At 33.3% G+C, this 14681-nt stretch overlaps 2 protein-coding genes across 2 annotated transcripts in view; both read left to right on the forward strand.

Moving 5' to 3' along the window:
- The window catches only part of LOC117116831 (gamma-tubulin complex component 6-like), a gene marked incomplete in the record, with an annotated part of 46689 nt that extends 38470 nt beyond the window's left edge, over positions 1-8219 (forward strand). The window contains 9 exon segments of the mRNA XM_033260922.1: positions 214-355; positions 1339-1495; positions 1934-1971; positions 2400-2532; positions 3682-3736; positions 4925-5024; positions 5285-5346; positions 6088-6287; positions 7786-8219. Of these exon segments, the coding sequence (XP_033116813.1) occupies positions 214-355; positions 1339-1495; positions 1934-1971; positions 2400-2532; positions 3682-3736; positions 4925-5024; positions 5285-5346; positions 6088-6287; positions 7786-7877 (979 nt within the window).
- Positions 8220-11830: 3611 nt separating this feature from the next.
- LOC117116829 (protein krueppel-like) lies at positions 11831-12193 on the forward strand. Its single transcript, XM_033260920.1, has one exon. The coding sequence runs from the start codon at positions 11831-11833 to the stop codon at positions 12191-12193; it is 363 nt and encodes a 120-aa protein (XP_033116811.1).
- The last annotated feature ends 2488 nt before the right edge of the window (positions 12194-14681 follow it).

A 14681-nucleotide genomic window follows, 5' to 3' on the forward strand; every position in this document is an offset into this window, starting at 1 on the left:
GGTTCACAGTGTATGTTACTTGTAATCATGATTTATCATTTATCATTTGCAATTTAGCTTAAAGATGATATTTTTATAATCTGAATAATATTCATCGTTTAATTGTTTGATCTACGACATGAATATTCTTGATTATTGATTTATTAAATTCTGAAAAAGGTAAATATATTAAAAGCAAGACCAGAAAATTATGATTTTTTTTTTTTTTTACAGGATTGATTTGGTTAATAAGTGCATTTTAGACTATTATATAGTGGACCTAAACATTGATGATTACTTCAAAACCCTTCGTAGCTTCCTGTTTTTACAAGATGGTGAATTCGGACAGTCCCTCTGTGATCAACTATTTGAAAAGGTGACGAAAATCTCCACATCATTGTAGTACCAAACGTAACATTAACACGTTTGCTGGCAGGGACGCTAGTTCACGTCGGATATAGTTCACTCAGGGCACAAGGGGTTCACATCCATACCCGTGTAAACATACCACTACAGTATTGTATTGCATGTAAACTCAAATTCAGGGGTCACCAGAATGTGAACTTCCACCCTGGAGATTCAAGGAAGAACGCGGAAATAATTATCTGAAAATTAACACCATATGTGGCAAAGACAAGCCAAACCAGTCACTCGTTGCAAATTGTGTTTCAGAGGAAATGGCCAAAACATGCTGGAATGTCATATTTTTTAAAATCTGTTTTATTGCGCTACACTAATCTTTATTTATCTATACATCATTCTTTGCTGTTATTTCCCCCATTTTCATTGTTAAAACAACACTTTTTAAGGATTTGATGATCTGCATGAGAAATGCCTGAAATCATAAACTTAAAGGCTGATTTCTCATATATCGTTGTTTAAACAGCTGTATGTTTAAACGCTTGTAACTTCATAAGGGAATGTTGGATTTGAATTATTTTTTTTTTACCATTTTATAGTTCTTATTTTACTTTTTATCCCTGTATTAATAACTCAAAAATAAATTTTGCAATGAGTGACTGGTTTGGCTTGTCTTTGCCACATATGTTTGTTCATGTTTCATTACAGTTAATGGGATGGTTTTCACTTTGTCTTGCTATATGGGATGAAACTATGGAAAAAGGCTGAACAGTCTTAAGTTTTAAGTGGAAAATGATGTATAAATAAATCCTGTTCCCAAGTTCAAACTCCCCTTCATTATCTTTATATTAGAAAAATCATTTGTGGAACATTTCACATTTTTTTTTTTTTTTTTTGAAGCCTGGATTAAATTAATTTAATTTCATTAGAAATATAAACCAACTATAAGACAGATAAAAGATATCATATCATAAATGGAATATACATTTTTATTATCAGCTGGCTCAAGGGCTTAGGCCAGGTGAACTGTTCACACCTATGGTACTGAACCAGATCTTATCCAAAGCTATCCAGCAATCTCTCAACAGACGGTCAACCCATGCTGATAAGCTCAGCTTCTCACTAAAATGGCTGCCAAACATGTTCAAACCCAACGGTAGGTGTAAAAGTAATAAATATTTATATTATGCTGTTAGGTTCTACCTGCTACTGGTAACCATGTAAACAAGTACTGTCCTTCCTGTTCATGGTCGGACGGTTGGAGACTAAACCGGCTCATCCCATCCACCTGGAACAACTCTGGTGAGGAGGGTTTGTGGACCTCTGGCAGGATTAAAAATAAAACCTGTTAAAGCATGGATGAGTTCATGGAGGATGCTCCAGCATCGCTAACCTAGTGATGGACAAAACTGCTCCTTGTAAGAGGAAAGTGCTGACTTTCATCATATGATGATGATGATGATGATGATGATGATAATGATGATAATGTTGCTGATTATGTCTCATTATTATTCTGTTACTTATATTTACATGCTTAAAATACCCCTTTACGAAAACACTCATATGATTATTTATTTTTAATTTTTCATCAAAGCAATTGATAGTTTGGATGGCTTGGAACTTAAATTCAAGGTAAATTTCTTTAACTAATTAATTTGTTGCTGTACTATCCTTACTGTATTTCCTTTTTTTATTAAATAAACACCTTCTATATTTAATGGAATAGTCCAATGTAGATATTAGCATTGATAGAATGCACCATGTTGGGGTTCATTTAATTGATGTAATAGGCATAGGAATATTTCCATGATGTCGCATACATATAGTACAGTTATGTAAAATATAATCATTTATCATCATCATCATCATCAGCATCATCATCTTCATCATCACTACCACCATCATCATTATCTTTTGTTGTAATGATCATCATCATTCATCATTATGACCATCATCTGTAGATTAGAAGGCAAAGAAAATGATATTTCTGGATTTTAATTAAGCTGTCAACAATAGAATAATAAATAATTAAGCAGTTTTTTTTAAATTTTTTATTGCAGATTGACTGGCCATGTAATATTGTAATCACCACTGGGTGCTTGGAAAAGTACAACCGTGTGTTTTCATTTATGTTACAATTGAAGCGTGCATCATGGGTGTTGAGGGATATATACTTCCAACTAAAAAGAAGTGGTTAGTGGAATATGTTTACGTATGTTAGTATTAGGGGCTGTATGAGAAGCCAGGCATATATTGCAAGGTGCACATTTTGGATATTTTTCCCCTTAAACTTGACCAAAAAAAAGGATATGAACCAGGCACTTATAAACTGGAGGCATGGTGTTCATTGATTGACCATTTTTTATAATTGGGTATTTTTCACATTTTTTTAAAATAATTGTTGATAATTGTTGGTTAGACATCGGTTTCATTTGGTTTAATGCAGGTGTCGCCAACACCAGGCCTTAATGTACCTGGAAGGATTGAATACCAAGTTCTCATTCTAGTCGCTTATGGAATTGTTCTCCCCAGGCGGCTGAGGATGTGTTCCATAGTGTTTGATCCAGGTGGGGGGGGGGGGAAATAATATTATTGTTATTATTATTATTATTATTATTATTCCCTAAGTCGAATTTGCCTAAGGCGAATAACTTATAAATCTATATAATTTTATATGCCAAATTGTTGTGTTTTCCATTAATTAACAATCTGCAAGTCAAATTTTATCTAAGTCGAACAATTATTTCAATGGCATTTTGAATTCTAAATCGATATAATTTTATATGCCAAATTGTTTTTGATGGATTGATTGAGGATGTGTTCCATAGTGTTTGATCCAGGTGGGGGGGGGGTAATAATGTAAATCACATAAAGGCAATTTATTGCAATATAATGCTTTATAATGACACATTATTGTTATTATTATTATTGTTATTATTATTGTTATTATTGTTATTATTATTATTATTATTATTATTATTATTATTATTATTATTATTATTATTATTATTAGTATTGTTATTCCCTAAGTCGACTTTGCCTAAGACGAATAATTTCTAAATCTATATAATTTTATGTGCCAAATTGTTGTGTTTTCCATTAATTAACAATCTGTAAGTCAAATTTTATCTAAGTTGAACAATTATTTCAATGGCATTTTGAATTTGACTTGTATGGCCATATATAGTCATAATGTGTCTATATATGGTCATGATGTGATGTCATCATGACCATATTTAGGTATGTCAGATGTATTTGTATAAAATGTGATAGCTTGACAGGGCTTTAGCTATATTTCATTTAATAACATATTTATTTAAAATTTTCCATATTTATTTTCAGCATTAATTCATCATGCTGGCAACTCGGCACAGTTCCGACAGCTGCAGCTGTTCAGGTATTGAAATCCCTGCCTTTTTATAAATCTCTTAAATCATTCTTATGCATGACTATATAAGTGTAATACATTTAAATTAAAATAAGTATTTCACTTTATTTAGTGGATCTAATTTTTTAATAGAGGAAAAGAGTAGTGTGGAAGAAAATATTAGTTATTGAGTAATTGTAAGTCTGTGAAGAATCACTGACATGGTGAATTAGTCTTGTAGATATCTATTAAATTCATGCATGACTATATAAGTGTAATACATTTAAATTAGAATAAGTATTTCACTTTATTTATTGAGATCTAATTTTTTAATAGAGGAAAAGAGTAGTGTGGAAGAAAATATTAGTTATTGAGTAATTGTAAGTCTGTGAAGAATCACTGACATGGTGAATTATTCTTGTAAATATCGATTAAATACCAGATGCATTGTTTGCCCAGCTTAAAGTACAGTTAAACTTGCCTTAAGTTGAATAATTTTTAAATCCATTTAATTTTACATGCCAAATTGTTGTGTTTACCAATTATTTACAATCTGTAAGTCGAATTTTATCTAAGTTGAACAATATTTCAATGGCCTATTGGATTTAACTTTGGCAAGTTCAGCTGTACTTACCAAGGGAGTCAAGAAGGTTGTAGTGTATGGCTAATGGTCCTTTTGGCTAAGCCCTGCTCCAAGAGGCACTTTATCTGCGTTGCTTCTCTCCACCCAGGAGTATAAATGGGTACCTGGTAGGGTTAAATGCCAAAATGCACTGATGAAGCTGCTGCAACTTTATGGAATACTCCCCCAAGGAAGCTTGAGTTTGTGTTCCATCCATAGGCGTTTAATCCAATAACCAGGGGTTGTAATGTGAAGTGCTTAGAGGCCTTGTTGGCATTAAGCGCTATATAAATCTAACATATTATTATTATTATTATTATTATTATTATTATTATTAATATTAGAACGGCAGTTTTAAAACTTGACATAAGCGTTTGTGAGACACTATGTGTGCTTGTTAGACGCGCATATTCCAGGCTCTTTTTCGATTGGTCAGTTGTTAAGCTTGATTGGCACTCTTAAAGGGTTCATTGCATGTTAATCCAATGACACGGAAACTAGAAAAAAATATTAATAATTGTATTATTAATAAATATTAATATATATAATAGACGACTATCCTTTGTTAAATTACTATTTGTTTTGTGCTTCGTTAGACATGAGATGCAACACTTTGTAAATGTAATGCAAGGTTACATTGCAAACCAAGTGGTCAACGTCAGCTGGGAAGAGTTCAAAGGTCAATTGAAGACAGATGTAAGTTACAGCCTGAATGGACAAAGAGACCTTATTTTGTGGGAGTGCTCTTTTATATATATATAAAAAAAAAAGATAGAAGCCCCCCCCCCCTTAAAATCCTGTCTACGTTCTTGAATCGTCCGCATTTTTAATTCTTAATAATAAGATTGATAAAGCATGCATATCCACTGCAGTAATGCTCAAGGCGCTACTGAAGGGAGGAACCAAAAATGATCGTGTACCTTAAATTTTGTTATTGTTTTCTTTCCACTATTAAGGTTCAGAGTTTAGATGATCTTCATAATAGACATGTGGAGTATCTCAACAAAGCCCTTTTCAGGTGGATACAGTTTATTATTTTCATTTCTATTTTAGCATTTACTTTAGGTTCCCATGTATGTAGCATAGGAAGCATTGTAATGAATGTTTGATGTACGTAAGATGAGTGTGTATGCGTGTGTGTTACACTGCATTTGTAAACAAAAAGGTTATAAAAAATTTATGATTGTAATAATATTTATATTATTTATTTATTGTTTATTGTGTATTTCGACAGTATGTTAAAGTATGTCAAGAATATGTAAAATAATATTATACACATTTTGTATGGGTCAAGCTGCATTTGCTCCCAATTCCCAACAGCTGTTGCAGATGGTATTGAACCTATAGCGACTGGTGGAGCTACAATAATGTAGTTTACACAAAATACTATGCATAATAATAACAGGAATATACTCGCATATAGCAGTCAACATAGTGTCTACATTACATAACACACGCTAAAACTCATGAAGCTTGCCGTTCCAAAACTAGTGTACCGTCGTTAATTGAGTAATTAGCGCAAGAATGTACAGTAGCAGTATTGTATAATTTCAAAGAAGTCATAATACTTTTACTCATAATTTTTGCAATAGTAAAAGTCAATTCCACTAAAATGACCCATCATTTTAAAGCTTACAATAATGGAAAATAAAAATATATTTTGAAAAGTCAATTTTCATTTTGTGGTCATTGATGCACGTTTTTGGATGGCAAGCCTTATATTCTAATGAGGTTTATTATTTTGTCTATTATTTTCCAGATGTTTACTAAACAAGAAAGCAGCACCAGTGATGAAGATCATCACCAAGATCTTCTGTCTGATTCTGAAGGTGTGGACCCAGCTGGTGTCTTCGCGCTGGTACTATGATCCTGATATCCATCAAGTAGTCCACCCAGCATTTCACACCGTTAGGTCTTCTTACTCGGCCTTCAAGGAGTACTCTGGCTTTTTGTACAAAGGTTGGTTTTTCTATTCAATTTCAGGGAGAGAGATCTTGCAGCTCTTATATACACTGTGGCTACTTTCTTAGTGTGGGAGCATATACTAACCTGTATAGGTGCAGGGGTGGTTGCAGGGGAAATGACCCCCAAAGGAAAGAGAGAGGGGAAAAAGAGAAGGGAAAAAGAGAAGGGGAAACGACCCCCAAAGAAGGATAGGGGGCAAAAAAGAGAGGAGAAAAGAAAATAAAGGTGAAAGAGGAGAACACAGTACTTAAAAACAAGCTAATATTCAATTTAAATTCCATGTACCCAGTGTCTGGTAAAAGCATTTCTAAACAAAAATCTCAAACAGCAGCACCCCCCCCCCCTGCATAGTCCCTACTTTTCCCCTAGGGAGATCCTTCTCCTTTATAGGCCAGGTGCTTCCACTTATAACACAGGCTACGAAATTCACCTATGTAGAGTGGGGGGTATTTGGACAACATTTGAGCAAAGTGATAAAAAGGTAAAAAATAACCTAAAAGTTGTGTTTGTTTTGTATTATTTCAAAAAACGGAGGGTAAGGTTTGTGTGACCTATCTATCTACAAGTCTTGCTTTTTATTAATCTAGTGTAGGCCACTTGTTGTAAAACAGGAATAACATCACTGTAATAGTCAAGTCATAAAAGTGAAAATACAACAATGGCTCTTCCACCTATGATTAGGGAAAATCCCCTGATAAATATGTTATATATGTTACATATATGTTTTTGTTGATGGTTTTTGTTGTTCCTTTTCCTTTGTTTCTGTAGTGTATTCTCTCGAATAACCAACAGAGCAGTCCAACAAGACATTATTGTAACTCAACCATTTTATTACAACAAAACATATGCCCGCGCGTTCGCATATAATTAGCTCCGCACATATCGTACAACTAATTAGCATATAACATAAACAATAATAGTAGCAAGGCTATACTCAAATATGCTACAGCTTCTTCTTCATCTTATTTGGTTCTTTTATTCAACTTTTTTTGGACATTTTTTGAATGCGCATAGAGACCTAGTATTATGTGCTTTAAAGTTTACATCCATCACAATTACCAAATGTTAACTTCTTTGGTTACTTTCGCTGTTTAATTGTAACCAGGAATTAATACTTAGTTTTCAGTAAAAATACTTGAGCACTTTTGCAGTTAAGGTCTGTTCACACTATCAAATTTTCTTTGAAAAAAAACTGTTGTATGCCCATATATAGTCATGATGTGCCTATATATGATGTGATGTGATGATGTCATCATGATGTGATGTCATCATGACCATATTTAGGCATATCACATGTTTTTGTCTAATAAAATGTGAGTCTTGACAAAGCATTACACGTGGCTGCACATATCTGACAATTTCAATTATTGAAATAAAAATGTTTTTGCAACTTTCACTTTCTACAGCTAACTCTATTCCTGATTTAATTTCCATGGAAATTTGTTTTACAATTTTACTAGCAAAAGTGTTTATCTTCGTTCTTCTTTTACAGTTGTTTCAAAGCTTGTGACCAGGGGCTACCAACCACATTTGGAGGAGTTCTTATTACGACTGAATTTTAATGATTTTTATAGTGAAGGCTGAAGGGACTATACAACATCCCAAAACAGACATTCAACCTGGCAAGTTGCCAATGCAAATAAAAGGAAGTTTTATCAAGCTGTTTCATTGGTCAGAATGTCATTATTGCAGACTATCAGTGATTGTCTAAGTGTTTAATATATCCTGTCACATGGTGATGTTGAAGACTTGTGTGATGTCATGGCTTCCTCAACTTAGCAATAACAACATATCTGTCATTAGTTTTTCAGTGTAGCATATATCACTGGAAAACCATCAGTTTTGAATTGTTAAATTTAAGGCTCCTAAAAAATGAAAAAAAAATTGTAATAGAAAACCGAAAACCAAAGTTCTTATTTCTTCTTTGTGAAAGAATACTATATTAAGTATATAGTCTTTGCACAGACCCATAAACATGCCATAGAAAGTTCAGTATTTAATCCTTTTAAATATGCATTCAATATTTCAATTTTTTAGGATTTTTTTTTCAGAATTTACCAGAGTAATGATGTCAAAATCTGTTCACATTATCGATGTTCAAAGCTCTCAGATCATATTTTAAAATGACGATCCACCCTGAACGCGATGCAACTATATAACAAAATATTTAATTTGATATAGAATCTGACCAATCAGCGACTCGGTGACAGGTGGGCATATTGCAGAGCATGGGCCCCATGTAGCCCGACAGCAATTTTTTGTAGTCTGCAACAACCCTTAGTGTGCAACCTGCCTACGCATCTTTTGCTAGAAAACCACTTGTATTTACAACCTGGCACTGATAATTTGTAAAAAGCATTATTGAATATATATATAGCAATTCCAAGATTGTGCATAGCATTTTTTTCTGCGGTGATAATGAATGATTATTAAAGAAAGAAATGACACTTTTCAATAAGAAAGTCTCAATGATGCGTCTTTTTCAACACTAAAACTATTTAAGTAAAACAATGGTTTATGTACATGTAGGGAGCATTGTATGTGTGAACTCGATGTAAAAAGCATTGTGCAATTTTTGGTCCAAAACATTGGATAACAACTTGACTTTTTTTAAAAAGTTTTCGGGACTTTTTTTGCACCAAGCCTCTTTTACAGTCAGGCCTGGCTGAAGACTGAGTGGTTAATTCTAGGCAAATAATTGCGTTGCAATTGTTTGTAATGCGATGGTAAATCGAACGCTGCTTAAGTCAATAACTTGATACTAATATTTTATTATACTTTTTGAATAATTATCTTACTATAGAAGTTTGCTTCCTCTCTTATTTGTTGTCAATTTTCTCTTAGTAAAAATTTTATTTTTTTAAGTACGGTACTGTACTAGGAATGTTAATATTCAACCACCAATTTCATCAATTTGAATATATTAAAATATACATTTTGTATTTCCTTACCATGCCACTTTATATTTCCTTGACAATAAACAGCTGAAGCTAAACCAAAAATACAATTTTTTATTTTGTAAATTTGGCTGTAGCATCTGTGGCGGTTAGCAGTGCAGCACGTATGGTAGTAGCATTGCATCATGTATGATAGTATGCAGCATATATGGCAGTTAGCAGTGCAGCATATATGGCAGTTAGCAGTGCAGCATGCAAGGCATTTAGCAGTGCCGCACTTACCGTACTCACGCGAATAAGCGCCCCGTTTGAATAAGCGCCCCTATCGAATAAGCACCCCTCATAACGAAAAAATTTCCTTAAGCGCCCCATTTGAATAAGCGCCCCTTTCTAATTTGAATAAACACCCCCTCAATAACCCAATCAATCCTGGGACTGTGGATGTTGGCATGATTTGAGGTGTGGAGTGGAATCACATTCTCCTTTAGTCAATATCAAAGTGAGGATATTTATCTTTGACAGAATGATGAGAGCTCCCTGGACAGACAGTATATTTCAAACTTTCATCTTCTTAGACTTTCATTTGTCTATAGCCTAGTCCTACTACTTCTTTTCTGACAATTTGCACCTTTAACACAATCACATCTAAGTTTTCAAGAAAACCTGCAATGATCATGCCGTCCTGCTATTCTCAATCGACCGATGGCAAACAAGCTTACCACCACCACTAATTTCATCTGCTATTCTGCTGTTATGTAATACTGTACTCACAACATTCTTGTCATGACAAGCCATGCTCTCTGGACAATTATCTTTTCCGCCGCAGCACCATTCGTAATTTGCAGTTTCCTGATGTCCTTATTTAATCGTTTTTCATTCAAAATGTGCCTCTTGGATATAATAAGTTTTCATAAGAACCCCTCGATTTTCATCTATTTCCATAAGCGCCCCCTCAATTTTCACTCTGTTTTTATAAGCGCCCCGTTCGAATAAGCGCCCCATTTGAATAAGCGCTTATTTGCGCGAGTACGGTATAATATTTTTAACTTTACTGTGTTTGGTATGATGACTGTCCGAGTGGAAATAATTAAGGAATATTCTTTCACAGAGTTGAGTATATATAAATATAAGTGTTGGATGGACGGAACAACATGGTTGAAACATAGAGGCAAAATCCACTATGACCAAGATTTTTTTAAATTATTAAACCTCCAGAGCCAATAGCATCTATGCAATGAAAAAATAGAAAACCAAGATATTTTTATAAGATAAACATACAGTATATAAAATAAATAAATAAATTATTCCAAGGTAAAATAGTATAAAATAGTTGTAATAAAATAAAATAGGGAATTTGCATGTTTACAGACTTCTTTATTACCTCTTATTCTATTCAATTCATGTGCAGCAGTCCGTCTTGCTTGGATCAGCAGATCTTCTCGTGCCTTCTTCAACCTAGCTTCCTGAACAAAAACCAAAAGTATAGTAACAATGTGAATGACATTTCTATTGTTCATATTAAATATATTACACAAATCTCAGTCCTATTCGCTGTATAAAACTGAACAATATTTGAGTACATAGCACTCAAATGTCTGATCAGAGCAAAAAATGTCTTATCAGACTTTTACTATACAATATTTGAGTACATAGCACTCAAATGTCTGATCAGATCAAAAAATGTCTTATCAGACTTTTATCAAACATTTGTACGATGTTAAGAGCTTGTTTCCTAAAACTTCCCTCCTTAAGCACCAAGACATTAAACACTCCAAAATGATCAGCTCTGTAAATTACAATTCACAACCCACCCACATCATACCTTTTCCTCCTTCGACACAGTGTTGCGTCGGGCTATGTTGTGCATTCGCTCCGTGTAAACATGCGTCTCCTTATCAATGCGTTCCAACTCTTCCAGAGAGAACGTCAGAGTTAGTCGCGGAATTGGCACATGATTGTTGCATAAAAAATGCTATAAAGAAAACACATTGAATAACATAACATTATGCAGTATACGCTATCACATATCAAAACCAGCAAAACTTTACAATGATGGGCCATCTACTGGAATCGACTTAATTGCCCAAGTTATGAGTAAAGGTATTACAGCTTCTCTGTAATAAAGTATACGACACAGCCACATTCTTATGATTGATAATTACTCAGTTTAATAATTAGTGCCAGTATATAGTTTGTCACATTCAACTTCAGTGTGAACTAAGCCTTAGATTAGAAAGCCACAGTGATTCTATATCATTGGTTTAACTAATTAAACAATACCAAATGACTGAGAATATAAATTCATCCAGCCTATTGTTCATTATTTTAACTTCATGGAAGTCAAATTTGGAGTTGAATGATAAATTATAAATCATATAAAAGACCTTCCATCAGAAAAAAAATAATAGCAATGTGTTTCTTCATAGCCAATCACTGAAACTGTAATCTCCACATCATTGTAGTACCAAACGTAACATTAACACGTTTGCTGGCAGGGACGCTAGTTCGCGTCGGATATAGTTCGCTCAGGGCACAAGGGGTTCACATTCACACCCGTGTAAACATACCACTACAGTATTGCATGTAAACTCAAATTCAGGGGTCACTTTGAAAATACATTTAAGGATACATACAGGAGAGATGCCATACGAATGTGAACTTTGTGGGAAGAAGTTTCGTGAATTGGGTCATTTGCAGAGACATTTAAAGATGCATAAAAGAGGAGCACCTTATGAATGTGAACATTGTGGAAAGAAATTCAGACTCAGTCATGATTTGAAAACACATTTGAAGATACACAGAGTAGAAATGCCATACAAATGTGATCATTGCGAAAGAAAATTTAGACACTTTACCCGTTTGACAACACATTTAATGTTACATACAGGAGAAACACCATATGAATGTGATCAATGTGAAAAGAAATTCAAAGACAGTACCACTTTGAAGTCACATGTAAGGACACATACAGGAGAAAGACCTTATGAGTGTGAACATTGTTGAAAGAAGTTTAGTAGAAATGACACTTTGAAAATACATTTAAGAATACATACAAGAGAGATGCCATACGAATGTGAACTTTGCGGGAAAAAATTTAGTCATTTAGGTCATGAAAAGACATTTAAAGCTACATAGAAGAGATCAACGATATGAATGTGAGCATTGTGGAAAGTAATGTTGAATAGATATATTATTTGCTTAATGGAATAAGTGCTATAAGTATCATTGCATTTTTTGTATGCATTAAGAAAAATTTGGTTTACAAAAGTTTCTCAAATAGTTTTTTTGCTAATTCATATTTTCTTGGGATAAATATCCTTCAGTTGTAATTTAGTCTTCATTGTGAATTTTTAGGTTATCAAAAAATAGGTGATGTATTCTACTAACTTAAATATTATGATTATGATTGTGATTAATATCAATAGATTTTCGTTGAATTTCAGTTGGAGCGTCAAACATGAGTCAGATTATCCCACAAGAATTGCAGGGTAAGCTGTCATATCAAATTCAACCACAATATTTATTCATAAGCTTGGAGTTTATTTCTAGTTTTTTGCTGGCTACTTTTAATTTTCAAGCCATGGAGCGACAGCAGGAATAATTACAGTTATATTTTCATAAGCTTTTAACATGTGTCGCTATCCATGATTCATACACTGTAAAAATGGAGAATATGAAAATTACAATATAACTTCTAATGGTCATTTTAGTACTAAACCCACATAGTGCAACTAATTTGCCTCTGAATTGTTTGGTGGTTAAGATTCATACCTTCCAATCCCAAAGGTCCTGGGTTCAATCACAGGGTTTTCTCATGAAGCTGTCTCTTATACACCTACAAAGCATCATTCCATCCCGTATTTGTGAGATACTTGGTGTTGGATGTAAAAGAAATACAGTAATACCTCAATTTAAAAATAGCGCCACCAATGCCAGCAGATCCTTATTCTGGAGACATGATGTCGAATATATAAAACGTGTAAGCTGCCGGCACCTTGTTTTCTGAAGGATAAAAACAGCCCCACCCCACACCCCTTTTTTTTAAAGATGCTTCCTGCCCCCACAGAATCACATCATGAAGATTAAAATTAAAATTTGAAAATATGTTTAGGGCTGGGGTATTACTATTTTACTTTAGTAAATCATAATGATATTAATATGTGTGAAATATTTAAAGCACTTCAATATTAATCTGTGTAAAAGTTAAAGTACTCCAATATTTTTAAAGTACTTTAATATTTCTGTCTGTCCTTACATGATTCTTTTTCAACCAGTCAAGTTTTGAATTCCTCCTCAGCATATCAAACAATGGCAGCAGAGTCCATGCATTGCAGGGGTAGAATATGAAAAAGTTTGAAGCAAGTAGTATGAACAAACATTGAGAATTCTAGAAAGAATATTGCAAACCTTGGTAGTCTTTAAGAGGATCATACAACAAGCAGAGTACTTGTGAGGTGAGGAAATAACTAGAATAGGAGATTACACTGAATTTTTTTATTACATTCAGTTTTTTTCATTATTATTTTTTTTTTATTTGAAATTATTTATTTAATTTGTTTATTTATAATGTATTTTAATATCAAGTCAATTGTAGGTGTTGTAGCAGCATAAAATCAAAAGCAATATGAACATTTCTGGGTGCATTTAAAATTATAGCAATAGTTATTAACATATTTTTTTCATTTTTTGAGCAAGAAGAAACTTCCTTTGTCTCAATATAATTATAATAATAAATTGTAAAGAGTATCTGGAACACCAAATAGATGACCTATTTTGTTGATATCAGATCACAGATGAGGAGGAGGCGGAGCTTAGTATTTACTGTGTCATCTGGTTCGCCGAGAACCATCAGACATTTTCAAATATGTTTAAGAAAGGTATGATCAAATATTTGATATGTTAGTTAGAAATCTTTCTTTATTCTGGATACTCAGTATTTTTACACTGTTCTTCCCTAATGTCCCGGGTATTATTTGTTTGTTGATAAGAACTAATGATAGGGTCAATCTTGAGTGATCATGATATACAGTTCTCTGTAATACATGATTACACACTATTGTGTACTGGATAACAGTAGAACTGTACTACAAAGCACAGACCCTATATACAATATATAGGGTCTGTGTACAAAGTAAGCCACAAAAATGAATAGCAATTATTATACTATACAGACATCTATACAGATTTAGATGATTTATTGTCAAAGTAAATCATGAAGAAATATAAAATGGAATTGGTTTTAATGCAGGTTAATATTTACAAATAAATGTCAACAAAAGCTGAGCTTGCTGTTTGTAGTTGATTCCACAATCAACTATTTAGGGGGTTGGTAGAGGGCGCCACAATTACCCAACGCAGACAATAAAGATTTCCACACGACTACCATTAAAACAATAGTATATTTATTTGGTTTATCTCTGCTGATCTGGTGACTAAGCATAAAACAACAATATCTAATTAACATCAGTTAATTACATCATGTAAACAGTAA

The sequence above is a fragment of the Anneissia japonica genome, unplaced genomic scaffold (assembly GCF_011630105.1).
Source record: "Anneissia japonica isolate Jap-2015-1 unplaced genomic scaffold, ASM1163010v1 scaffold2028_len131717_cov125, whole genome shotgun sequence".
Taxonomy (NCBI): domain Eukaryota; kingdom Metazoa; phylum Echinodermata; class Crinoidea; order Comatulida; family Comatulidae; genus Anneissia; species Anneissia japonica.

Bases quoted from the DNA above. Each gene is read 5' to 3' on its own strand.
- LOC117116829 (XM_033260920.1), top strand. From the start codon at position 11,831: ATGCCATACGAATGTGAACTTTGTGGGAAGAAGTTTCGTGAATTGGGT.